General features: G+C 50.2%; 1 protein-coding gene across 1 annotated transcript; it reads right to left on the bottom strand.

Moving 5' to 3' along the window:
- Positions 1–21,151: 21,151 nt before the first annotated feature.
- LOC131872935 (cytochrome b-like) lies at positions 21,152–24,424 on the bottom strand. The gene has a single exon (XM_059216177.1). It carries the CDS (start codon positions 23,083–23,085, stop codon positions 21,877–21,879), a length of 1,209 nt encoding a protein of 402 aa, XP_059072160.1. The 5' UTR covers positions 23,086–24,424; the 3' UTR covers positions 21,152–21,876.
- Between the last annotated feature and the right edge of the window lie 2,019 nt (positions 24,425–26,443).

Genomic DNA, 26,443 nt, shown 5'->3' with positions numbered 1-26,443 from the left:
TGTCACTGCCCAGTTTATTATTCCCACCCCTATGCCCGGAACTGCTCAAACTCTCCTTCCCACCCGGCACGGAATGGATTCAACAACACATTCCCCCGGATCTGCTGTTACCAATACCAGTACATGTTGCTCCTCCCAATGCTGTCACTAGATCAAAGGGATTGACAAATATTCCTGCTGCTCCTTCTCCCAATGATTAAGCATATAACATTTTGGATCGATTAGCAACAATAGATTGGATAGGGGTGGGTGGGAGGCTAAAGATTGCCCCACACTTTCTCTTTTGACGGGGCTTACGATTCTTTTTACATCTTCCTATTCTCCCATCTAGAGATGGGGGATGCGACCTATGCCAATATGGCATCTTGGATAAAACTGCTCGAAGGAACCAATCGTCTCTTACCATGTTCTGCGGGGCCGTATTTCCACAGATCGGTCAATAGGCCTGTCGTTTTGACTCGAAGTAACACCGGGTACAGTTCTTTGTTGAAAAACAAATACGGGGGATTGAATGGAACACTTACAACCCCTATTGGATGTTATTCAGCTCAACATTTGCCCGCGCCAAAATCTCTCTTCCGATTACGCTATTGGGGGGTCGGCTTATCAAGACCTTATTCGAGTGTATGATACGAGCTGACTCCTCTCGGAGACAAGAAGCTTCCCTCTTCCACTTAGCAGCGGCAACCATCAAACAATTGAAGGGCGTAAAAGAACTCAGTCCCGAAAGCTCCAGGTTGTTTGCAGGAATGCAGTCGGCGTCATGATACGTTTTCCAAGAGCCGTTCAAGCGGCCGATTGTAATAATCCAATGGTCCCTTTACGGCAGGCGGCCCGTGTGTGGGGTTGGGTGGGGGGCTAAAGGGCCGCCCACCCACCCCAAAGGCCCCCCAACAAGTTCTCATTCAGTAAACCGGGCAGGAAGGCCGGCCCAAACCCTGATCCTTCTTTATTGTACGGCCCAAGGCCCAACCCTCACCTTTCATGGCTTTCATGGCCTACCGTCCCAACCAGAGGATGGATCAATCGGAGGAAGGCTTATATGGACTTGGGGTTCTAATCTGTGTGTGGGGCAGTTATTCTAGCAGGCTAATGTGTGTGGGGATGGGTGGGGGGTTCTATTCCCACCCAGCTCTGTTTGCCAATCGATTCCCGTTCTCGGAGAATCCAAGAATCAAGAAACCCCAAAGGCAATAACACTACCATTATAAAGGCAGGGGTAGGAGAGCAGGGCTGGGATAACTATAGAAGAGGGGGCGTGGAATTTAGAACCGCACATTGTGTAGTGGAGGCAGGAAGGCCACGTGTTACCTCGACCGGACCGTATAAGATTGGTTGGAGTGTCACGGGCAAAAAAAGTCCGTCCTTTCTTGGTTGGAGTGTCACGGGCCGGAACAGTCCGTCCTTTCTGGGTTGGAGGTTGGAGTGTCACGGGCCGAGAACAGCTGGCCACGAGCTATAGTTTCCTGTCCTGGTTCTTCCCGCCTGTCGTGTCACGGGCCGAGACATCACATCAACTTTGTTTGTTGATCGGTGTTTTCGATTGATTATCGAATCCATATGGATCGCACCCACTGGTTGCATGTTCCTCATCCCCCTTTAGATCAGATGGGGCATCACTATATATATATATAGATAGTTCTGGTCGATTCAACATTGTTCGTGTTTCCTCGTCGTGGTCAGTCGATCATTCCCATGCGACCAGAGCCTATAGATAGTAGGGCCCAGTGACCGGTTACACTCGACCTAAAGGCAAGCAGTTCAGTGCCGGCCTTCACCCCTAAACCAGGGCCTTTAAACCAGGGCACGGTTTTATCTTGCAAAAAAACCGTCATCATATACCGATCATCAACGTCAATGTGTATATTGATCGGGGAGATAACAATCTACAGTAACAGTACGGATCTGGTTGGTGGGGAGCAATCATCTATCTGCAATCTACGGATCGGATCTCTGCAATCGAGAGGCTGTCTGGTGGGTGGCATCGCATGATCGTAGATCGCATTACCTAAGGCACCTGCCCCATTATAGAAACGGGCAGTTTAGGATAGTGGACCTGCTAAAGCTGCAGGCTGAAGCTCTGAAGCAACGTCACAGCAGGCATTGTATACGTCACATAAATCACCCACTATTTAAGGTAGGGGGGTCACTGCCACTATCAAAGGTAGGGGGGGTCCGATCACCCACTATTTAAGGTAGGGGGGTCACTGCCACTATCGAAGGTAGGGGGGTCACTTAAAGGGTCATCCGATCGGGTCACTGAAAGGGTAAAATCACCTGGGGCCCCATAGTTTCTATAGGGCCCATAGTTTCTATAGGACTCCGGTTGTTCGGTTGTTTCGTTGAGCGCATGTAGGTCTAGGATTATCCGGTTTGGTGTTTCCACCCCCCACCCGCTATAGTATGGTAAATGGCGGCCAACTAAACTAAACTATCGTCGAGCGCCCTACTATCAACTATAGAAAGCTATAGGGAGGGGCCCAACCACTCATCCCACCCAACCAATTAATATGCAGAACTTTTCAACTAGAATCGGGCGGAACTAGAATTGAATTGGGCGGGCCCAACTATCTCCTCCCACCCAAGAAAAACTCCACCGACCATATATGCCTTACCCACCGACCGAGGTGAACTCCGCCACCACCCGAGCTTCGCTCACCGCCCTAGCGCTTACGCGACCTGCCGGAGCCCTTCGGAAAGAAAACTCGCCCTTCGTGCAGGGCCGACCTGCCCTGCTTCGGGTTCATCCGGGGGGGGGGCTTCCGGGAGGCTATAGAGTTAAGGGAGGTAGATTCTATTCGTGGGAGGATAGCCGATACGCCTCTGCAGGGTCGGTGGGGTCCGCATCAGGTCGGTCCCGAAGCACCCAACCCCACCGGGCCCCTCCCGATTCTATTCGCGGGAGGCTACCCTCTTATCTCCCCCCACCCACCCCGTTCGTCTTGGGTGGGAGGAAATAAAAGGGCCGGTTGTATTTAGAAGTCAGTCGAGGAGAAGAAACCCTAGCTCCACCTTCATCCTCCCTCCCACCCCGGCCCCCAAGAAAATAGAGTTGCTCAAGAGTTCGAATGATCGATTCCGCTCAACGGCTTCCGCTTCAGGGGGCCTTAACAAGCAGTCAATCCGGAAGATGGCTTTAGTCAGTTGATGCTGATGGAAGTTTCGTTATTTCAAGGAGTCACTCGACCGGCTTTTTTAGGCAGTGTCCGAAGAAGGGACTTTCAGTCTTACAGGCCTGCCTCCTTCCTCCATCTTTTTAACATTCTTCGAGTGCCTGCCTGCCCTACGGGCTGCCTACCATATTGGAACACACGAACCCGAACCGGGGTCATTCTCAAGTGCCAGGTTCATATGGGCTGGATGCGCCGGAGAGGAGAGGGAATAGCTGGAATGATCAAGCAAAACAAGTGGCAAACATCCGGGTGCCGGTGGAAAATAGGGTCGGTCATTTAGAAAGGTTCTACAATCAATGCCATTTACCCACCCAACATATTACGTAGATACTACAGTGACTCCGCCCCGTAGGGGACTCGACCTGCCAGGCAGCTCTCTTTCATAACTCTACTTTGATCCCGTGGGAAGGTGCGGAAGTTCACAAGTGAACCTCTTCGGAGCCCTAACTCCGCTGACCAAATTCAAGCGATATCTTAAAAGCGGTTGCGGTTGGTTCTTCGAACCTTCCTTTCTCTATTTCTTTCTTTCTTTCATCCCTCTCCTTAACGAGCAAGCATCTTTTTCGTACCGGCACAGGTGGGGATGAAACGGGCAATTCCATGACTTATCTTCCCCTCCGAGTGATCAAAGGTGCGGCCCCCTATGGCGAAACTCCCATGCCCAGTTCGAGACGAGAAAGGACGGAGGTTCCATGCCTTGAGGCACAGCAGTCAGTCGAGGATTTGAATGCAGAACCTCAGTCGAATAGAAGAGCGGATTGTTAAGGCATCAGTGGCAAGTCTTGACTGGAGAGGGAATCTTGAACCATTTGCAAGAAAGAAAGTACGGGAGATTGCAGGTAACTGTGAAGAGCAAGCTGCTTAGAAAGGAAGGCCGTAGAAGGCAGTTACTTATAGTAGTATTATCAACTGTGCCGGTTTATCCGGTTTCCGCGTTCCATCAACACTTGCTGGAAAAGAGGTGGAGTTGGACGGTGGGAAGAGCTTTGCTAACTCACTTATTTCTGTCTTTCTTTCTGATGGCCGGGTGGGGGGCCCCTACAATTCTATGGGCTAGATGGAACGAACAAACAAGATCGATTGCCAAATACGGCAGCTTTATTCCGAGTTTATATTCCAATTAGAATAGATGGCCCGATCCTGCTTCGGGGATGGGGATAGGGCCCTAACCAAAAGACTGACTTCTCCTTCCTTCCGAACTGTCTTTAGGGGCTATACCACCAATTCCCCTGACCAACGGTTTTCTATTCCCGCCGGAGAGGGTGTTCCGAATGACAGCATAAAGGTTGGAAGGCCTACGAAGGGGTGAAGAGGTTTGTTCTGATCTGAGATCCGCCCCAATCGTAAATGGCATTCGATCTTCTAGTAGTATTTATAGGAGGTTTCCCGGCAATGAATGAAGGAATGAACCAATGGGGTTCTCAGATCGGGTGTTTAAAGCCGGAGAGGAACTCGAGGGATCAATCGCAGAAAGCAGTCCCTATAGAAACAATGGGCGGCCGAAGGGACTTTGCAAGTGAGTTGCGGGTTTTAACTACTTTTTAAAGCTGTCTGCTTGCTAGAGCTTTAATCCCCCCACCCTAGCGGGTGGGGGGGGGGAGGGGGGGAGATAGAAGTTGCGGGAGAGTGCATCAGAGAAACAATGGTTCTACCCGGAAGAGCACGGTGGTATCTAAAGAATCAGCCGATTTGCCCAGGGGGCCGTTAGTGGGTGATGGGTAGTTTTGTAGCCGGCTCGAGACTCGGGTACATGTTATTTGGTTAGTTTCTGTTCGATGCTTTCATCTGTAGCAGTCCCGGTACGTGTGGACGTAACATACAGCCTTCATTCATCCCTCTCCGGCTTTCACATAAGAGTGATTTAATCCCCCTGTTCGACCACTGCTGCTTTTGAAGGTGCGATTGTTTCATCCTTCCATCGGCTAAAGGGCTTAAGTGGCACTTCCCTCTCGCTTTCTCTGTTCCACCACTTCGTTACTTTCTTCCCTCTCGGTCGGAAGGGGGCCCTAACTAAGGTCGAGTGGTTAAGTTTTTTCGGCCAAATCGGTCGCCCTACAATTCTATGGGGAGGAGGGCAGTTTGTTAAGGTCTCGGTAGCGAGGAAGATCGACTAGCGGTTCTGAGCTGTTTCACCCCTACCACATGTCTTTATAGCATACCCGGGGAGGAGAGGGCCCTACGGGGTGCCGGGTAAGATTGAAAGTAATTGCCCAGGCAGGGTGTCGAACCAAAAGACTGCTAACCGACATCTCTGGAGCAGAGTGACGGAAATGCACATGATGTTTCGAGGCGATCATACCCCCCTACAAGGCATGGAGGCGACCCAACAGATTGAAGGGCGTAAGGATTCGTAGTGGGCAGTCAGTCGAGATCACATCCAATTCATCATATTACGTAGATAATCTACTGGTATATCCCTCCCACTGCCTTTCGCTGCCTCTCCTCGATTTGGATTGCTTGCCGGTGCAGAGATAGCTTCTTAGAAAACCACTGGCCAAATCTATCCAACTACGACCTTTCAAGCGGAATCTTCATCTCCCTCCCACCCGAAGATAGCTGGTTCGGTTCCTGCATCGCTCGGAATGGAGCCAATCGACTTAAGATGCCCTGCCCCGGAAGAATGTGACTCGTTGGATCTTCCCATTGAAATAAAGACTGCCAGGGTCCCTTTATTATAATAGTAGGGCCCGTCACCCTTCAAATAGTAGGGGTAGGGCCCACCCAACCCATTCAATCCCGTGATTCGGATTGATGGAAGTCTAGTTCTGATGCAAAGGTCTGTGCCGGAGAGGAGAGCGATATAGGCACCGATCAACGCAATCCCACCTACCCTAAGCTGTTAAAGCTGCCTAAATAAATCGAGAGGCATGCCTCTGCTCGCCCTACGGGGAAATAACTGGATTCTTTAGATACCACCGCAACCAGAGGGCTGCCCTGGCCGGAGATGTCTGCTCTGCAAAAGAGGCACGCACAGTTTCATTGAGGCAGCAGAAAAGGCCATGTTGAACCACTCGCCATCTCCCGTTGGTGCCTTAATCGGGACTTCCAATGATGAAACAAAGAATGAAACAAGAATTGAATCCCTATCCTCCATATGGAAGCTTTAATTGCTCTTGCTCCTGATCCACACCGGCCCCCTACAATTCTATGGGCCCGAATTCAATTCTAGTTGGGTGGGTTAGGGGCCCGGGAGGCGGTTTCTTGTAGCAAGCTGATTAATAAAGTGATGGGGGGGGAATTCAATTGCTTTCCACTTGGCCCGGGCAACCCCCTTCAAATAGTAGGCCAGATATATTGATTGATATATTCTATTGCAGTTATCGAGCCGATGAGATCCCGGCCGTCGCCATGCCATGCCATCCATATAGATAGATCTCTGTATAGGGAGGAGAGCCGACTAGAATATATCTCTACATAGCTGTTCTCGGCCTCCCACTAGAACTGTCGGCCTATCTATGTATATGCAGAGCATAGCATGTATAGATGTCGGGCCTATATGGGGCCCGGCTGCGCATAAATGAAATGATAGGACCTTGACCTTGACGTTAATCTCTAAATGCCCAGTCCATAGATATATAGATAGGCCTCCCTAGCCTAGAGTAGAGGCGCCATATCGGGGAGGAGTTGTCTATATCCGGGCTTAAACCCAGCAACCAGGACCGGGAAGATACGCAGAGAGACTGCGCAGATACCGGCGCAGCGCAGATATACCTGGCGATGATACTGGGACTAGTGATAGTAATCACTACCCTAGTTGGAATGGGACGGGAATCACCAACTGGAATATGCACTACCCATTGATTGGGTCGATCATTGATATTTGATATTACATATGTGATATCAACAGGTCGAGGAGGGAGATCGCCTCCTAAATAGAAGAGGTATGGCGTGGGTGGAGTAGGGTAGTGGGCTCGTATATAGGGCTCTAGATCTATTCTATCGCCATATCCATATATGTATATATAGATAGAAATAAATAGAACGGGGGGAGTGCCGACTATAGATAGTTGCCCTCGGCCTCCCCTGGGAATAGAGGTTAGGCTATCGCCGTATATGGATATGAAGGGAGCATGACTATAGATAGTCTCCCTCGATCTATCGAGAGCATGAGATAGTCTCCCCCCCCCCCCATATAGGGCTCCTCCCCCAGCTATATAGAGTAGGCCGTCGGGGCCTATCTGAAGTAGCTGCCAACTATAGATTAGATACTCACCCGCTTCGCCGTCTGATAAATATATCCTTGTCCAGTTGGTGGCATAGATGAATTTCTAAATCGAGTTCGGCAGCCTCTATCTCCTCCCACCCACCCCTGGCTAAGTCAAGCTATTTTCCAAGGATTCCTTAAAATAACCTACCCCTTGGATTTGTCACCGATAGCTGGGGATGGGAATAGACGGAAATCTAAGTTGAGCAATGACAAAGGGAGGTTGGGGGAGCCCTACTCTCCAATGGGGCCGGTGGGAACGATCGTTAGGGAGCAGCCGAAAGCTCCCCTCTGGCTGCTGGTACCGATATTGCATAAATCCTAGACCAGAGGTTCTCTCCGCAGTTTCACTGCGAAACCCTCAGCCCTCTTCGCCCATCTCGCTTTTGTGTAGTATCGCAATGGATTTGTTGATCTGATCTCGCAGCATCATCGGCTGCTCGATCGAGTCTGCCGGGATCGGCGGTCATGTCAAAATGGGTGACATGTCAATCGAGTGGATAATTCGTGTCAGCGGGGCTTGCTTAAGTAGGCTAGGCTTCAAGCACCGTACCTTTTCGCTTTTGGTACATCGGTGCTTGCGCACATAAGGTGTCAAAGTTGGAACAGGTAGACCTTACGATAAATAGGCTGGGACAGGAAGGAACGCTGGGCGAGGTGATAGCTCGTATGCCTAATCCGATGTATGTGCTTTGTTTTCGGAAAAACGCCATAATTCAAGTAGGTGGACCAAGCAAGCCGGGGAAGAGGAGCGAACCAACCTTCTAATGAATGCTTTCAACTTTCTCGACTCGGAGAAAGGTGGTAGGGCAATTCCCTCCCATCCAATTGCTTATTCCTTAGGACTGCCTATCTTAGCTACAGTCGCCAGCCATAATTCCCTTCCCATAATTCCTTCCAATAACTGGGGTTCAATGCCTGGGCCCCCCTATTTTCCACCCGCCCACCCTGCACGGTGGTAGGGCATCAATCCACACCGGTTCGATCCCTTCTCCATTGAATCGATACTCCACCAGCAGGAATGAAACCACTCCACCAGCAGCAACCATATGATCCAATCCCCTCCATTGATCGGTATTTCCCTCTGTCCCAGAAACCAGGCTCCACCAGCAGCGATCAAATGATCCACTTCCCCTCTATAGAAAGGCGATGATTCATTTCCACCCCTAGCCGGTGATCAGAGGTGCGTAGGAGTGCACGGGATCAATAGATTGGTTGCCCTACAATAATCTGAAGGGGGGTAAAGGGGGTGGGAAACAAGAAATAAGATGCTCCACCTGTAATCAATGGGTTGGGCTCGCCCTGAAAACTAGAATAGGCATTGATAGGTCGGAGTGGAATGATTTCGTTGCTCCACCCGACTCGACCTGAACTGGATCTCTTTATTCCCACCCTAGCTGGTAATCAGATCGAAACTAAGGCATACGTATTCTCAAATGAATCACAATAGCAGGACATGGATGGATGCTGTTGAGAGAAAGGTAGGTGGATGAGATCATACTTCTGTTGGTACTGGTAGACTCCTAGAGGATATGAACCCGGGATTGATTCAACGGGTTCTTCTGGTTGGTCCTGCTGAACCTTTCAATCAATAAACAAACAAATGGTTCCACGATCGATCGCCCTTACCCTTTATATAGTAGGGGTAGGGGAGCCCATGTGGATACAGCTATAATAAACGTATTAACGACTGAGCTTCGAATGAAAGGAGATGCGGATATCCGGGATCAGCCGGTGGAATAAGAAATGGCGAGGTAGGCCTGCCATCCCAACCAATATCTCTTTCTCCGCCAGGAATCAACTCAATCGACATTTCTTTCTTTCCATTCCCTCCCGGCTGCTAGTATGGTTCGGCGAAGAAGGAAACCTCGATCCCACCTCTCTCTTTATCAGGCATGCATTGAATATGACGCCTAAGAAAGAGATAGGGCCCTACGGGGTTCACTCTTCCACGAATGGACCCTACGGGGTATCGTAGTTATACGGGGTATCGCATTTTCATTGTTTGAATTCCCCCGGGACAATGAATTCACTTATCGATGAAGAACCAGACAAAGAAAGGGACGTTAGGTCAGGATTCGAAATATCCTAACCTTAAGGAGGCAACCAGCTAATCAACATTCTGTTCTGTCCTGTTCGTCCAGAAAGAAGAAAAGGTAGCCTAAGATAACTAGCTCAGCTAACCCGGAGTGAAAAGTTTGCCAAGGGCAAAAGTAGTAGGGCCAGATTCTCTACGTAACATACCCAATGCAGGGGTGGGTGGGTGGATTATAGTTGCTTACTTATGAACTCCTCCTTATCCTATAGCCTTTGCCAAAGGCTGGAATGGTGGGCCCTACTATTCTAAGGGGGCCGGGCTGGAGGATAAGTAGTTTGATCCAGAAATCCCATCTCTTGGCCTTTGTGTTGTTGATTCCCACATGGAAGTGAGGAGCACCATCTCTGTGCTTCGTTAACGGGTTAAACTACTACTTCACTGGGTCCTGCTGCTATCCTCGGTTCTGCCTTTGTTGCAAGGTCTCGACCGATAAATTAGACTATCGCTTGTTGCAAAGGTACTGTCTTTTACGTCTACATCTGTTCAGGTCTTTTCTATCCCATCTATCCCGAAAAAACTGTCAGCAGCTGCTTTTTACTTTTCTCTTTCGACCGAATGGGCGGGTGTGATTTGATACTAGTGATAGGTGCTGCTAGACATGCTATTAGGTATTCTATTCTATAATACGATGCCTATGCCTTAGCTACTGGTGCTTCTGGTTATGGCTATTGGATATGCTACTGTAGGCTATGGTTTTCTATATAAGAGGCGGCTATACGGTGATGCTTCAACGACTGCTTAACTAATTGACTCTACCTATGATGCTGTTGGTGCTTATGCCAGCTATGGCTATGGATCTGTATCTGTTACTTTAGGTACCTATGCTACCGAAGCTAACCAATGCTACGTAACCAACCGGATCAACCACTGGATTGACTGCGGGATAAGCTGCATCTTGAGCTGCTCTTGGTGCTTACTCTGTTGCTTATACTGGTAGTGCTCGTGTATAAGCTACTACTGGTGGGTAAGAAGTATCCGGGTTTGCTTATGCCTAAACTACTTCTGCCTATGGTGCCTATGGTGCTCTAGCTACCTTTGCTACTGGTTCAAGGTAAACTACAGAAGATGCTACTGGATCTGCTTATAGTTATATATCTGTATCTTCACCTGGATCTCGTCATGGAACTGCTTGCGCATCTTTAACTGGACCTGGAACTGCGACTCCGCTGCTTAGTAAACTACTGCTCCTGGACTTGCGTATGGATCTGCTACCGGTACCTCTGTCTTTGCTGACTCTGCGTATGGTATTGCTATTGCTTACCGTGCTATAGTGACCTCTGCTCTTGCTACTGATACTACTGGATAAGCTACTGGCACTGGATATGGATCATAATAACTAAACTATGCTACTACTAGTAATGGTGCTTCAACAATTGGTGCTTCTACAGGTGGTGCTTCAACAGGCTATGGATTTGGATCATGATCTGGTTAAGATGCGATAAATGCTGGGACTGGATCTTCTACTTAGTATAGGACTGGAACCGTAGCTACTGGCTATGATGGGTATGTCTCTGGATATGGATCATCGACATCAATGACTGGTTCATATACAGATGCTTCAACAGATGCTTATGGCTTAGATGCTTCCCCTGCTTTTTTATTTGCTACGTGTGCTTCAACAGATGCTACTGAAAGCTATGAATCTGGACCTGGAACTACTCGTCTTGGTGGATATGCTTCCTTAGTTACTGGTGCTGCTCCTTCCTTTGTAGCTCTAGCTGACTATGCCTTAGCCTCTACCGGTGCCTATACCTTTGCCTACGTTACCAATACTGGTGGTGTACGCTACTGATCCTATTGGTGCTACTTATGCTGTTGATGCTGGTGCTATAGATGGATCTACTGTTGCAGGATCTGGCTTTGGATCTGTATCTGCTACCTTTGCTTCTTATGCTACTGGTTCAAGGTAAACAACCGGATAAACTATGGCTTATTCGACTGACTGGAGTTAATCACCCGGATCAACCTCTGCCTCTGACGCCCTTGCTTATGGTAGTAGTAACCGAGGGCTAGCTGACTCAGGTGCTTACTTTGGCAAGCCCACTCCCTCCCTGTACACTGACTGGCGTTCCACGCACTCTGGCCTTCCCTAAAGTGGGAGGCATGGGGCGTGGGCTTTCCGTCCCAAGTATTTCTGTCTGTCCCAAGCCTTATCAACTTGCTCCAACCCCGTATTTTGAACAGCTTTCCGAGGATATTATTGTTGAAGGGTGGGGGCATGTGACGTATGAAATTTGGAACCAAATGTCGCGTAGAAAGTTTTTGACCCCCGGTCACAAACCGGATACATTTTCTCGTGTGTGGGGTGGGAGGGAGATTCTAGTGGGGTAGAAACATTGTGGGGGGTAAAGTTGGCCATCCTTTCTAATCTTGACGAACCCGGTGGTGTGGCACTACCTCAACCCGTGTGGCACTCATAGCTAGAGTGGCACTACCTCAAATCGTGTGGCACTACTGAAATTCCGGTGGTGTGGAACTGGTTTGAATCTTGTTCGAGCTGCTTTTAAGTTGGTCACCGGGTCACACGGACAACCGATGCTCTCTTAACGGCCTTTCCAATTTCGGGGGGGGCGGTTCAGTTTTTTGGGGAATAATAGAAAAGAGGGGCGGCAGGCGCATACCGATGCCGCATATCGGTGCGTGTTTAGCCTGCCTTTGATCCCTCTTTCTCGTTGCCCTTTTCTCCAAGCTTTCAATTGGTGCATGGGGTGGCAATAGTTGATGAGATGATATACGTAACATGAAGTGTCCTAGCTATACGGGCGTTTCCCTGGTGATTGTCCTGGGGTTAGGCCGGCGAGTCGTCCCCGTTGGTGCGCCGATCCCTCCGTCTAGAGGGAAGGTTGGTGCGCCGATCCCTCCCCCGGCGAGTCGAGAGAATGGGCAGGTTGGTGCGCCGATCCCATTGGAGCTATCCTATCTTTGATCTCCTACTTGAGTTGGTGGGGGCCATAGAATAGTAGGGGCCACCCACCACGAACATCTCTAGACGACTAAGAAGTTTGTGGGGGACAAGCATCTTTTTATGGCTCTTTATCCCTCCCTTTGTCCATCTTTATCAATGCCGCATATCCCTTTCCTTTGCTTTCCTTTCCGCCCTATAGTCCCTCCCACCCTGCATGCATGCAGGGGACGACTATAGATAGTAGGCGTTCGCTTTATTTTTGCGCATTTTATGAAGAGGGAAAAACTAATTGGTTCCCAGAGGGTATAAGAGGGAAACAACTAATCGAGAAGTGGCAAACCTTGTTACCTGGGATGCCTTGGTTCCTCTTTAGATTAAAAAGGGACAATCGCTGCTTTTCTATTGTTACCCTTGTCCCCCACCAACTGGCTTATGTGGGTAACAATGCTGTATATATTCCTTTATATCTATGCTTGACCTTCCCTTCAAATAGTAGGGGTAGGGAGCCCGCCCTGGATATCTATCCGGCGAGAACAATATGGTCTCCGATGCCCGTTGAGAACCAATTTGCTTTCATTTCATGCTTCATGATGCGATATGGACCATGGTGTTGCCAGCCACCGCACCCTACTATCTAGCCGGGAGGCGGCTTCGGTTCGGCTATGGTGGTGTTTCTGGTGCTTCTGTGATCAAGTGCGCGGGTTTCCCTTTAGAGTAGTAGGGTGGCGATAAATGGTGAGCTAGATGCTTAAGAAAGTTCAGCCGCATCATGCCATAGTCTAACTACCCGAATTCAGTCTATTTCTCTGATTACCTCACCAACTATATCCCCGGGGAGGGAGGGGGAGTAGAGTAGTGGGAAGAAGTAGTTGTCCAAGTTCCCGACTGATTGATAGGAGCACTTCAACAGTTAGTGCGATGAGAGCGAACCAGGCCGGGCCCCCAGTACTAACCGATTCAGTAGTGGGGAAGCGAGATAATCTACGGGAATTGAACTGGGCAGAAGTATCGAAACGGAATCCTGAACGCCGCAGTTCAGATTACCCTGTGGGAGCGCCAATGATGCGAGAAAGGCTATAACTGAGCCGATGCTATCGGATTTGGTTTCTCGTGAATGGGCTGGTGGCACCTGACCTGTAATATCTACTGATTCCGCTCATTGGTCCTAGAGCCGGTCATAGTTGAGTTGGGTGCGATGAACGGGAGTAAACAACAACCTATTTTTGGACTCGCCCGGAACAACTTTTATTCGATACACCTTTTCAGCTGGACACGAACGAACCATGCCCGGCAACATAACCCCCCACCCAGCCCCACACACGTAGGGCCGACAACGCAAGGTGCTACCTTCTCCGCACTGGGATAACATAGACCATACTACTGGTACTCCTTCAGTAATGAGTAGCCATCGGTCCCCTACCCCCCACCCCATTATAGCTAGAGTAGGGGCCGCATCTATAGCTATATGCGGGGCCCTAACGGTTGGGTGGGGATTCTAATAACGGTGGTATGAGAGGTAGGGATTAGCCGAAGCAGGGTGGGGCCCCCACTGTTCCCGGGTGGGTGGGGATATAGATAGTTCCGGGGATTCTAGAGCCCGGGCATAGTTGAGCTGTTTTGGCCCTCTCCCCCACCCCGATTACATACGTCACATGGGGTGGGAGGGCCCCTCCTCCATAGTGCCGGGCGGGTGGGAGGTCTAACTAGAATCCCCACCCAAATGCACCGGAATAGCCCATAGAATTGTAGGGGGGGTGGGAGGCTATAACTATATCTCCCACTAGAATCCCCGATTATAGGCATTGGGGATCTTAGTTCCGGGAGGAGATAGATGGTACCGTCGGCCCCTATCTGAACTATGGGGCGGCTATGGCTATCTATACATAGTTCAGTCGACGGGCTCCCACGGCTCCCGGATGAGATGGGATGAGATGCTGCTCCGGTGGTCGAGAGCTATATACCTCTATAGGGCACGTCGCCATATACATAGTTCAGGGTGCCGTTTTTTGCGACTATGACTATGGAGAGTCAGAGAATCAGTCGAGTCTCCCTCGATCTTCCCCGGTTCGCTCACCCCCTTAGTTCAGATAGGGGCCCTCAACCTCTAGATGCGGTTGAGTTCTCCTCCGTCGCCATAGTTCATAGATATATAGGGCCTCCCCAGATAGAATAGAGGGGCGGGCTCTACTCTACTCCATATAGCTCCCGTCGGCTCGAGTCCATCCCCCTCCTCCCCCGCCCAAATGAACTCTATCTGGGGGCCAACTATCTGGCCAACGGGAGATTACTCGCCCATTGATCGATCTGATTGGGCAGGTCGACTCTCTCTCTAGAATCCGCCCTCAGACTATGGACTAGACTGCAAGCAGGCTATATTCGGTTCGAGTAAGTCGAGGTCCGAGCATCTCTGATCGAGCAGCTCTTGGATTCGCCTCCCCCTATCCCCTATCCGAACTATGATATATGGCGATGGCGCCCCTATCTGTATATGGCAGGAAAGCGAGGAGAGAGCTGCGCCAGTTAGATAGTTCAGGGGCTTATGGAGAATCAATCAGACTGCGCTCGCTATATACGAACGAGAAGCCATCGAACCGAATTATGTGTCGTAAACTAGAACTGTATAGGTATAGGGCCTTCGTTTCATCAGATATGGATCAGAGACGGGCAAGCGGATTGGATGTGGTGCTCAACCGGTACATAATAAGTTTGCCAACCGGTACAAGCGGATCGGATGTGGTGAGCTATATAGATAGGGGCCGGTACATAATATGCCAACCGGTGCATAATAAGCTTGCAAGGAGGGGAGGTCCAGGGCGGCTGGACGTTGCCGAACTATCTAATCCCCCTATCTGAACTATGGGGCACCCTATCCTGAACTCTCTATGGATGGGGGGCAACTCTCTGAACGTCGGTATGAACTATGGCGAGGCGACCCCTGTCTATCTATGGGACCCCTGAACTATCCCTATCCAAACAGAGGGGGGGCGACGGCCTCGACCGCCCCTGAACTATCTGCCTCGACCGCAGATAGGCCCAGGGGTGGGTGGGAGGCAATAGTTGGGTGGGTGGGGGGAGATAGTTAGACCTCCTAATTTCCCACCACTAGAATCCCCACTACTAATCTACCTCGTAGAAGCCAGGTAGTCGGTAGCCCTACTATTCTATAGGCTAGGGAATTCTAGTTATCTCCAATTAGTTCGGGAGGGAGGGCAAAGGTCTTTCCAAATCAGGTCAGGGTCATGACTTAAGGTCCGGGCGGCGAGAAAGGGCATTTAAGAAGAAATCCTCCCCTTCTTTCTGATCTTGAAGGGTCGCCAAGTGTGTATAGGGCTCTGCCTCCTAATAGAATAGAAGAAGAGGGCCCTTTAGAATAGTAGGGCGAAGGAGCAGGTAAATACTTCGATCAAGGAAGGGAAATAGCATATAGAAAGAAAGAGAGGGGAACCGGAGCATATATCTAGATATTGGAGTAGTGCGGATTGGAGTAGATATAAGAGAGACCCACCCATAAAAGAATAGAACAGGTAGTCTACCGTGCAGTAGAGTGATTACCGTGCAGTAGGCGGCAGTTCCGTGCAGGTAGGTGTGGTACCTTGGTACCGTGTATATAGAGGGTGCACCCACCCAGAAAAGCATAGAACAGAGGGTGGGTGTTGGTTTTGTTTTTTCCACCACTATGGTGTATTGTATGCAGTGATATATAGGTGTGATGATCTTTTATTCGGAGAATCGACATTGTCGGAGAATAAACAGCCTAAGGCGGCGAATCTCAGGAGGAGAATTTATTGAATAGCTGTAATCAGACAAATAGCTCTTCGATGGAAAAAAAACCGTTGGTCGAGCATCCTCGACATTTTCTACAGTTAAAGCCCGCCCGGCATTCGTCAATGATCTTTGGAGTTATGTCTTCTCTTTAGGCTATCCCTAGTGACCGAAATGAGAGAATAGTTTACGTTAAAGCTGAGTTAGCGAGTAAAAGCACAAGAAAGACTCCTGCTCCGATACAGGAGACACACACCTCCTCTTCATCCTGCAGGTAGTCCCTTTGATGGAAGGCCCGAAGTCTGGGATGGCACGGCGAAGGGTCTGGCCCTTCGTTTCTAACTCTTCTGACCCACTCATAATCCGGCGGGTTGCAGAACTTGTCCTCTTAATCCGGCTGATGCTGGAAGGAGAAGCCATGCGAACGGGCGTGTTCCTATCAAGAAAACTACTCCGTCTGGGTCATAGTTGGGCCTTGTTCTAATAAAATGGCGTTTCAGAGCCCTTGGGGCGAACCCAAATGCGCAGCAGAATTCCTAGCCAACGTTCCCCCATAGACTTGTAGGGGGCCAATGCCATTCTTGCTGCTAATCCAGAGTGGCAAATCCCAGTCCATTCGGATCAAGCTATGTGGCAGGGCCACTTCCAAGCCCACCCCCTACTATCTATAGGGCTTCGGAAAGTGCCATCAGAAACTCGATTTGCCGATTCCGTTGCCTCCGCATCACGGCACATAGGCGTTGGTAGTTCCATTGATTGAGTCAGAGGAAACGGGCCCTTATATCCGCCCGGGGATGGATTCTGCAGGAAAACCCAACTATAGAAGGTTGGGTCCCTACAATTCTATGGATAAGCCTGCTAGAATAGCTTTCTCAAAATTCTAAAAAGAGCATTTGATTCAACGGTCGCTGTCGCCATTCTTCGTTCCACATGCATGATGGCGGGTGTTCATGGCAATCACTTCTCAGTTGCTTTTGTCAGGTTTCGTCGGCCTGACCAGTCAATGGGTCAAGCGAACTATAGTTTAGTTATGACCCTTAGTCTCTTCGAAAGAACCGGAGAAGATCAGGGAGAGGAAGGAGCACGAACCAAACTACTTCAGAATAGGGGCAGCCGGGGGTTGGCCCGCTTTATAGACTCTACCCGGTTCCTATGGGGAGAAACTACTCACTATCGAAATGAAAGACGATCGATTATCTACCCAAGGGGATAGAAGATCCCACATACGGAAAAAAGTCGCAGGGAGAGTTAAACCGAGTGGCATTGCAAAGGCATAGTGATAGTAGGGTCGGGATATCCCCGCCCTCCGGACCGGACGTGAAGGTCCCCCCTCATCCGGCTCTCCGCAGGGGAATCTCCACTCACTGCTTCCCCCAATATCCCCCCTCTGCCACATCATGGGGAGGTTTACAGGAGATCCCAGAGGCTCGCTCGGAAAGGCTGCTTGCTATAGCAGTCCGGCTGCTCCTGCCGAAATCATTACTATCCATTATATCCCCCGTGCTCTGGCAATTACGCTCCCTGGACTATGGATTGACGAAAAGAAAGATCCAAGCGAGATATAGAATGGAATGATGACGATGCCCTAGCACACCGGCAGGGCCTTCTTTATTGTCCTCCGATGCCGCCAGAGAATAGTAGGGGCTGCCATTAATCAGCCCCAGCCGAATTGGGCGGGGCCCTCCCCCCCCGCCCCCCATTATAGTTGTTATTGTAGGGGAGCCCATAGAATAGTAGGGGCCCCCTTAGAATAGTAGGGCAACTATCGAGTGCAAGTTTATTAATGAACGCATTAATCTACCAGTCCCCTACTATTCTATGGATTAACCTGCTAGCCCCAGCCGCCCCCCGGGAGGTATATTATCGTAGGGGCCCGCCCAATAACAACTATGATGGGGGGGGAGTAACAATTCTAGTTGGAGGGTGGGACTCGATTATTGGCGGTCTTGTAATCCAACCGGCCCCACCCCCCACTACAGAGGATAGGGCCCTGTATCTATAGTTGGGCATCACCCGGGGCTTCTTCACCGGCATGGAATAGGGAATAGAATGCAATGGGATGGTAGAGGGCTGCCTGCGCCCGCGATGACTGTCCCCTCGTCCATAGGGACTGGCATACTACCGCAGCGACTCCCGCTAGATAGCCGCTCTTTAAGGAAAACACTCACCTGACGAGCTTAACCACCCGCCAACTATCGAGCCCCACCCAACCTCGATTCTAGCAACTATAAGAGGCGGGCTTCAATCAAGCCCTACCCCCCCACCCCCCTACCCCCCCCCCCATCATAGTTGTTATTGTAGGGGGCTGGGTCCATAGAATGTCGAGGGAATGCGCCCCAGCCCCCGCCCGGGGGCATAACCGGGGGCCCTTTAGAATAGTAGGGGGCTCGAATTAACTATGCAGGGTGGGTGGAATAGCCCGTGTGTGGGGCAGCAGGGTGGGGGGCTCAAGTTCTCCCACCCACCCCTGGGCCATGCCCCCCACTTATTAATTAGCCTGATAGCCTTAGAAAACTCTATCAAAAAAGGGGGGGGTTGGGTGGGACTATAGTTACGGAGGAAGATAAAGGCGGTGAGGGTCTATCCAGCCTCGTGGAAAGAGGGGGATTCATTCACTTGCATTCCTGCTTGCATGCTGGCACTACTAGAAAGCTCCGGTCTTAACGCCCCCACTACCGCCGGCCGAAGGTTCGTAGAGTCGGGTTTACCGTTTACCCACAACGGAGGAGCCACCCCCCCGCCAAGCCCTACCTCGATAAAGGGTAGGGCTCAATAGGGGGCAGGCGGCCACGGGTTGTAACGCACTCCTCGCACGACGAATCCACTTTGAAGTTGACTCATTTGCTTGGCCAATTGCCGGAATGTGTACGAAATGCCATAAGGGCCCAATATCTCAATAGCACCTTTGTCTGAGGCTTCGAATGAGACTTCGTATCCGAAACGCGGGAACGATCTGACTATGAAGTCATTAAAGACTTGATCGGGGAACCAGCGTTTATTTAAAGAGCAATAGAGTCGATTACCGGAAGTACTAGTTTGAAAGGCTCGTTGGAATCGATCCGCTACGAGATTGACATGATACGCCACGAAAGCACCTAAAGTACTAAACAGAATGGGTATTAGTTCGGTAATGGTTGGAGCAGCAAACTCGGATTCGGCGAGAATCTCATTTTTGGGTGGTACGGAAGGGGGATTGGCCCGGGAATTGGATAGGGGGTCAACACGCTGCGGCTCAAGTGCCCTCCGAACCGCGCGAGATGGTCGCCTATTACACGGCTCACGAACTCTGCCTCACTCTGCATTTGGGGGTACCTATTATTCATTCGTTACTCGCTATTCGTTATCCGTCTAGGCCCCGCGACCAAATGATTACCCAAATGAAATGATTACTAGTACTCTATAGGTAGGGTAGGGTCCCATGCAGGGTGGGCCCCTACTATTCTATGGCATCGGAGGGCGATAGTAGGACCATTTTATCGATTATCTACGTAACATGCCCCCCCTACCCCCGGCCTATTGAAAGGGTAAGGGCTAGCTAAGTACATTAATGACAAGATTCTAGCCCCATAGAATTGATAGGGGGCCCTTCCCTTCAAATAGTAGGGGGCACTCGATAGTTGCTAGAATCGCCCATAGAATTGTAGGGGGGGTGGGCATGTGTAGTATAGAATCGAGGACACTATCGCCCTACCTCCGATGAAGGCATCCCGGGGCACGGATATCATTCATGGCACTCCGATGAACTGTAGGATGGTAACTGCTGCTAAGCTCGAGTGAAACGCTAGATAGCTGTTGGGTCGACGCGACCCGAATACTTCGTACACCACGTTATTCGACCAACGCCAGTTGCGTTGAACCCCACAACAGCGGAAGATCACCCGTCCGGGCTACCTTCCAGCTCTCCACGCTTATCATTCATTGGCACTCATCCACTTCGAATTGACGGCTGGTAACATTGATTCAATGGACATTGACATCATAATAGTACAGCACGGGACACGGGATCAGACCACTCAGATCGGAATAGCATTCACGAAATTGCCGTAACATAGAAACATTGGGAGGATTCGTTGGCAACACAACAGCAGATGGGGCGGAGGGAGTTATAGTAGTTCTAAAATGAACCAAGAGCTAGTCAATGGAGAGTAGGCGTCTGGTAATCAGAGTGCGAAATAATTGAAAATGGTGCCTTCGGGCCTTCCCCCTCCGGGCCCCAATACAATGCTCGAAAATCACTTGTTGTAGGCGGGTTAGTTCCTCAGTCGTCGCCCGAGAAACGAAGTGTTTACTATGGCAAGCCCAGCCATCCGCGAATAGCACATAGGATTCGGCGCGGTCCGAACCGCCTTCTGAACTGATGCGCCACGCCATTTCGTGGAAAAGAGTGTCCATATTCTCTCTCCCAAGGCGGAAAGAAGAGTTGACGCGACCCCACCAAAAACGCTCAGGGAAATTCTCGGAGTGGTTGAAGCGAGCGAGATCCGCCACCGCTGCACTCTCCGATTGCTCTACTAAAGAGGAGCTGTCATCCCCCAGCGGCCTTGTCGCCTGTTCTACTATCGCTCCGGATGACGATGAGGCTCCCCCGACATCAGCCGGCGTTTCATTGAGGTCGAACCCTCGCCCGACATCAGCCGGCGTTTCATTGAGGTCGAACCCTCGCCCGACATCGACCGGGGGTTCGTTCAGATCTAACTCCCCGCCAGAGGGCAGCATCCAACAAGAATTGGGGATAGGGACTTCCCACGGATCAATTCCCCCCTCCATGCCAAGAAAAGAACAGAGCATGGAGAGAAAACGGCTGATCAATGGAAATAGGACCCGAAACCAAGGTGGAAGAACCTCAGATATCGGGTCCGATAGCCTCCTACAGATTAGATAGAGCCGCACCACTATCACACCTGGCACATATCTTATTCCAGCACAACAAACGAAGAAGATCAGGCAACACCGGAAGAATTGTGCGAAATAAGTGAATTGATCCAGTTGGGGCATCATTGCTGTAGTTCCATTTCCTCTATCTCTATATCTCTTATATATATCTATATATATCTATCTATATATATATATAGATAGATAGATAGAGATAGATAGATATATATATCTCCAGAATGAAGCGTACGAATAGTTAGTCAAGATCTGCGGTAAAGAGACTACTGTCAAGATACAACCGGAGATATAGGGATTCGGGTGGTCAGTTTTTACCAACGGAAAGCATGGGGGAAGCTATGAGGGTGGGGGGTAGGGCTACCCGGCACTAGACCACCTTTCTAGACTCAACTCAACTAAAAGCCAACTAGAGTCTACCAGTCAATTCTTTACTGGAACCTGCTAGAGTAAGGGCCCGGGCTAGACTACACTGAACTAAACTGTAGTCGGGGGGGTTCAATAGTCTAGTGGGGCGGTCCTCTCCCGGGTAGTCCGGGGCGGTTCGCCAAATTCAATTATCGCTCACCGCCCCCCCCACGGGCTCTCGACCGCCTTAAAACCCCGCCTCCCCCTCTTCTAATTAACTCTAGTAGGGGGGTGGGGTGGGTCTGCATTGGGAGAGCGCCCTCGGGCTCGACCGGTTGGTCGAGATGTCGAGAAAAGTGGGTCCATATAATGTCGAGGGCTTGACTGCAGTACCATAGCCTCCTCCCACCCGGGGTGGGTGGGGGGCAATAGAAGTTGGGCGAGCCGTTCATTAATGACGCCTGCTATAATAAGGGCTAGAATCGAGGGTGGGCCCCTACTATTCTATGGCATCGGAGGAGATAGTTCGGTCGATGCCCTCGAATTGTAAGTGATTGGTGTAATAATCGGTCATTCTCTTTCCAACTCGTCCCAGAATGGGCGTTAGGGCAAAGAACAAGAAGAAAGCTACTGAAGGAATTTGTCCAATAGTCACATATGGTGCCTCCACGGGTTCACATCCGATCCGACCTGATAGTAAGCAATCCGCCAGGAAAAACCGAAAGAGTTTCTGGTAGATCGGACGAGAACTTGAGCTACGAACATACGAACTTTTCAGAAAAGGGAGAGCCAAAAGCGGTGGAAAAACGAGTGCTATTGCGGCTACACCTCCTAATTTGTCGGGTATACTGCGAGGAATGGCATAGATTGGTGGGAAATACCATTCCGGCACAATATGAGGCGGGGTGGCCATCGGATTAGCGGGTATATAATTGTCGGGATGCCCCAATACATTAGGAGCACAAGAAATCCAAATGGAAAAGAAGATAGCGGAAGCTACCCGACCTACTAGATCCTTCGCGTAAAAATAGGGATAAGAAGCGATTTTATCCATCTTTGAATGCACACCCAATGGATTATTCGATCCATATTGATGCAATGCGGCCAGATGAAGAGGACTGGCGCCTACTGGAATAAAAGGGAGTGGATGATGAGGACTAAAGAAACGATTTAAGGTGGCATTGTCCACGGGGAAACCACCCCACGGCCAAGTCACGATCGTATCTCCCACTACGGGTATGGCGCTAGCTGAGCTTGTAATTACCGTAGCTCCCCGAAAGCTCATTTGACCCCGAGGTAGTGCATGTCCTATAGAAGCAGTCACAATCATTAACAGGGAGATGACAACTCCGAGGCACCAAACAAATTCCCTAGGACTGTCATAACTCGCATAATACAAACCGCGAAAAATATGGGGGTAAACCACGATGAGAAACATACTTGCCCCATTAGCATGCATATAACGAAGCAACCAGCCCCCTTCAACATCTCTCATGATATGTTCTACGCTGTTGAAAGCTAGATCCACATGTGGTGTGTAATGCATAGCTGGAAAAACGCCGGTCACTATCTGAATGGCTGGACAAATACCAGCTAACGAACCAAACCCCCGCCAATGACTCGGATTGCTCGGGGTCGGATAATCTATCAAATGCTGGTTCAGTGTGGAGAATATGGGTTGTTTGAGAATGGAAAATCGTTGTGTCATGTCTCTGTCCCCTCAATTCGACTCCCCCTCAATGGAAATTTCCGGGTGCCAATCCCGCCCTACTATTCTCAAGGGCTAGCAGGTTTATTAATCTACTATGGCACCAAAAAAGATTTGCCTATCCTTAAAAAGCTAATCGGCATCGACTTCCCCATGCAGATCGGGCTTGTGTAGGTAGATGTGGGGAATAATCGGTGCACCTAGACTCCCCCGATCGGGCTTGTGTGTCTATCCCCATGCAGATCGTTGTGTAGGTAGATGTGGGGAATCCTTGTTTTCGGAGATACGACACGGTCTACTATCTATAGGGCCCGGGAGATAGTCTAGGCCAAACTAGACTCTAGTATAACGATGCAGTCTATATACGTCACATGAGTGGCCAGGCATGTTACGTATAGAATCAATTGAAGTTGAAAAGAATTCTAGCCGCCCTACAATTCTATGGACCTCTGAGAAGCAGCTTTATCGTGAGCTAGACCCATTCCATGTCCCGGGGGCCCTACTATCAACTATAGAAAGGCCCCACCCCGGCACTAGTTCTAGTAGGCCCCCCGTAGAGCCCTCTCAAATAGTAGGGCGTAGTGAACTGTTTCGATTCAGTAGGAGCATCCAGCCCCAACTCGCTAATAAGGAAGCATGTCCCGACCACCCGCACAGCCCCGTATGATAGAAGTTGGGTGCTTTCCCCTCTCATTATTAGCATTGTTTCGACGCTCTTGATCTAGAATCGGGCACTGCGGGGAAACCTCTGTTAATTAATAAGCCTGCTAGTGAAACTAGGAGATGGATAAAATAGACCAGCCATAACTTTTATCGCATGCTCCAGATGAACAGTGGGTAGGCCTCACACCCGATGCTTGGAGAGAACATCATTCCCACCCTGCAGGCTTAGATTGGTTCTTCCGGCTAGGCCCCTACGGGGTCAGTCTTGTTTTCCGTTGATTGCTTTTATGCCGCTGTTGCTAGTACTAATCCATCCCATAGATGTCTACTCCGATTGGAACCCCCCACTATAGATGCGGGTAGAAAGGGAGGGGAGGCTCACCTCTCTTTCTCAATGAGAAAGGGTGAGAATCACCCGGTTCATCGAGGCCCCCTACCTATATCGAGAAACGCCCCTCTCCTAATAGAATAGCTTGGAGGGAGAGGACCTGACGGTACTCGTCCGACCCCCGCTGGGAGCCTATCCAAATTATTGATTGGGGGGGGGCCCCTATCCATAGTAGGGGAGAGTATAGTAGTGTGAAGTGATGCCATAGTATAGTCCTCTAGTGATGCAGGACTATAGATAGTGAACGGTACACTGCATTGACGGTCAAGGCCGAGCGCCCCCGGGCGACCCGGTCTATCGAGCGGAGTGGGCGGCGATCCCCGTCATGATCCCCATCATATAACGTATGAGATGACCGGGGAGTAGATGACCAACCATCATCGGTGACCCCCATCATGCAACTATAGTTCGATGGCGCATGATCCTTCTTGCTCGAACAATCCCGTGTGTAATCTCCAGCCTTCACCGGCATATCTTATCCCCCAGCTATCTATAGTAGGGGCCGCCCTATAGATAGTAGGGGAGGACCACTCCTTTTTGCAGGGTTAGTGCATGCGGCGATTCATCCATCACGCAGCGTATATAAGAGAGATGACCCATGACTCGTCTATAGAGTGGGACAGAGTAGATGACCGCTCCCCACCTATCCTTCCTATGGGGCAACGGTGTTCGATCCTTCGATGGGGCGCGATCCTCGGTGCCGTGGGGGGAGGGCGGTCGACCATTGGGTTATTCCATTCGTGTTCCATTCAATGTTACTACATTCCTCGCTGCTCCTACAATCCTATCGTCTTCCCACAAGTGCTTACAACATCCCATGTTGTTCCTACCCGCCCATAGGTGATGCACATCCGAAAGCACGTGTTCCTTCCATTAGCAGAGACAGTTGACCCGATTGCCCTACTATTCTAAGGGCCAGTTGATTCAGCAGCTGAAGCAGCACCAGCCCTACTCTATATAGCGGACTTGGATCAGTCGACCCGGAACCTGTGAATATGCCACACCAGTTCAGAAAGGAGCCACCTGCATGAGGAGTAGCTATAGCAGAGGCACCCTTTAAGGTTTACCTTGCCCTAAAATTCTATGGGGAATCGGTTCAGGTGCCAGTATATGATCGGGATCGAGACCCTTCCCGACCGGTTGCGGAGCTAGAAACGGTTGACTGGGATAAAGAATTCCCAATAGGAGCCGGGGCACCGGGCACCCTAGAGTTCCCCCCCGCCCGGCTATAGTTGGGGTCCTAGTGTCCCCTCGCTCTTCAGATTCACCAGTGGTAGTGATGGTTCGGGATCGAGTCGCTTAGCCACTAGTAGCAGCTTACTCATAACCAATTGATCCCATTGACTCGGAACCACGAATAACATATCTAGATAGAGCTCGTTCCCCAGTCCCCTAACTAAACTCGAGAGGTCTCGTGGCACCATAAGCCCAAACGGAGGTCAGGGAAAATCGGCCTCGTCAGCAATGGATTTGTATATTCATCTGCTATTATCTCCTAGCTCGGTCACCCGTGTCTGCCCCTGTCTCCGCTACGGGGGGCTCTATAAATGGAAGGGATGTTGGGCAAGCTGCTGGCAAGGAGGATGCTCGAGAATCTTCGATCGCTGGTTCCTTATAGAAAGAGTAGGGCAAGCAAGCCATTATTTCGACGTTAGCTGGTTCTAGATCAAATGCGAATGGAACTGAATCCGTATCTGGAGGATATGGAGCCGGCTATCGACCTGGAACTTCCTGTACTAATGGATCAACTCAATCCACTGCCTCCGCCCCGTGCCGCTTGCTCCGCTTCCGCTGTCTCTATCTCTATCTCGATGACCCTTTAGAATAGTAGGGCCCCCCCATTATAGTTGTTGTTTTATATTATTGGGGGGGCATGTTACGTATAGAATCTAGAAGATAGTCTAGCCCTAGAATAATAAAGAGAGGGAGATCGATGAGCAGAACTTCTAGATCTTTCTCGGTGCTGATTATCGATCCCATAGCCCTCGACATTATATGGGGCGAGGGGCAGCACCAACCAGAAAGAATTGCTTTCCATCCGGGCCATAGAATAGTAGGGGCCCTCCCTCTAGATTCTATACGTAACATGCAACTAAAGTTCGAAAGCATTGTTTCTTCCACTCTATTTTGCTTCCCACCAATCAGCATCCCTAACCCCTTCTATTCCCTCCCACCAACTATATCTTCCACCAACTCTCCTCATGCCTACCATAGAATTGTAGGGCCCTCCCACTTATTCTAGCTTATACTAGCGTCAAAATAGCAGGCTGATGCCCCGGGTGGGTGGGAAACTTGACTATAGGTTCG

Source organism: Cryptomeria japonica, unplaced genomic scaffold (assembly GCF_030272615.1).
Source record: "Cryptomeria japonica unplaced genomic scaffold, Sugi_1.0 HiC_scaffold_898, whole genome shotgun sequence".
Lineage (NCBI taxonomy): Eukaryota > Viridiplantae > Streptophyta > Pinopsida > Cupressales > Cupressaceae > Cryptomeria > Cryptomeria japonica.
Note: the sequence above shows the minus strand (reverse complement) of the source record. Positions and strands in the feature narration are given on the sequence as shown.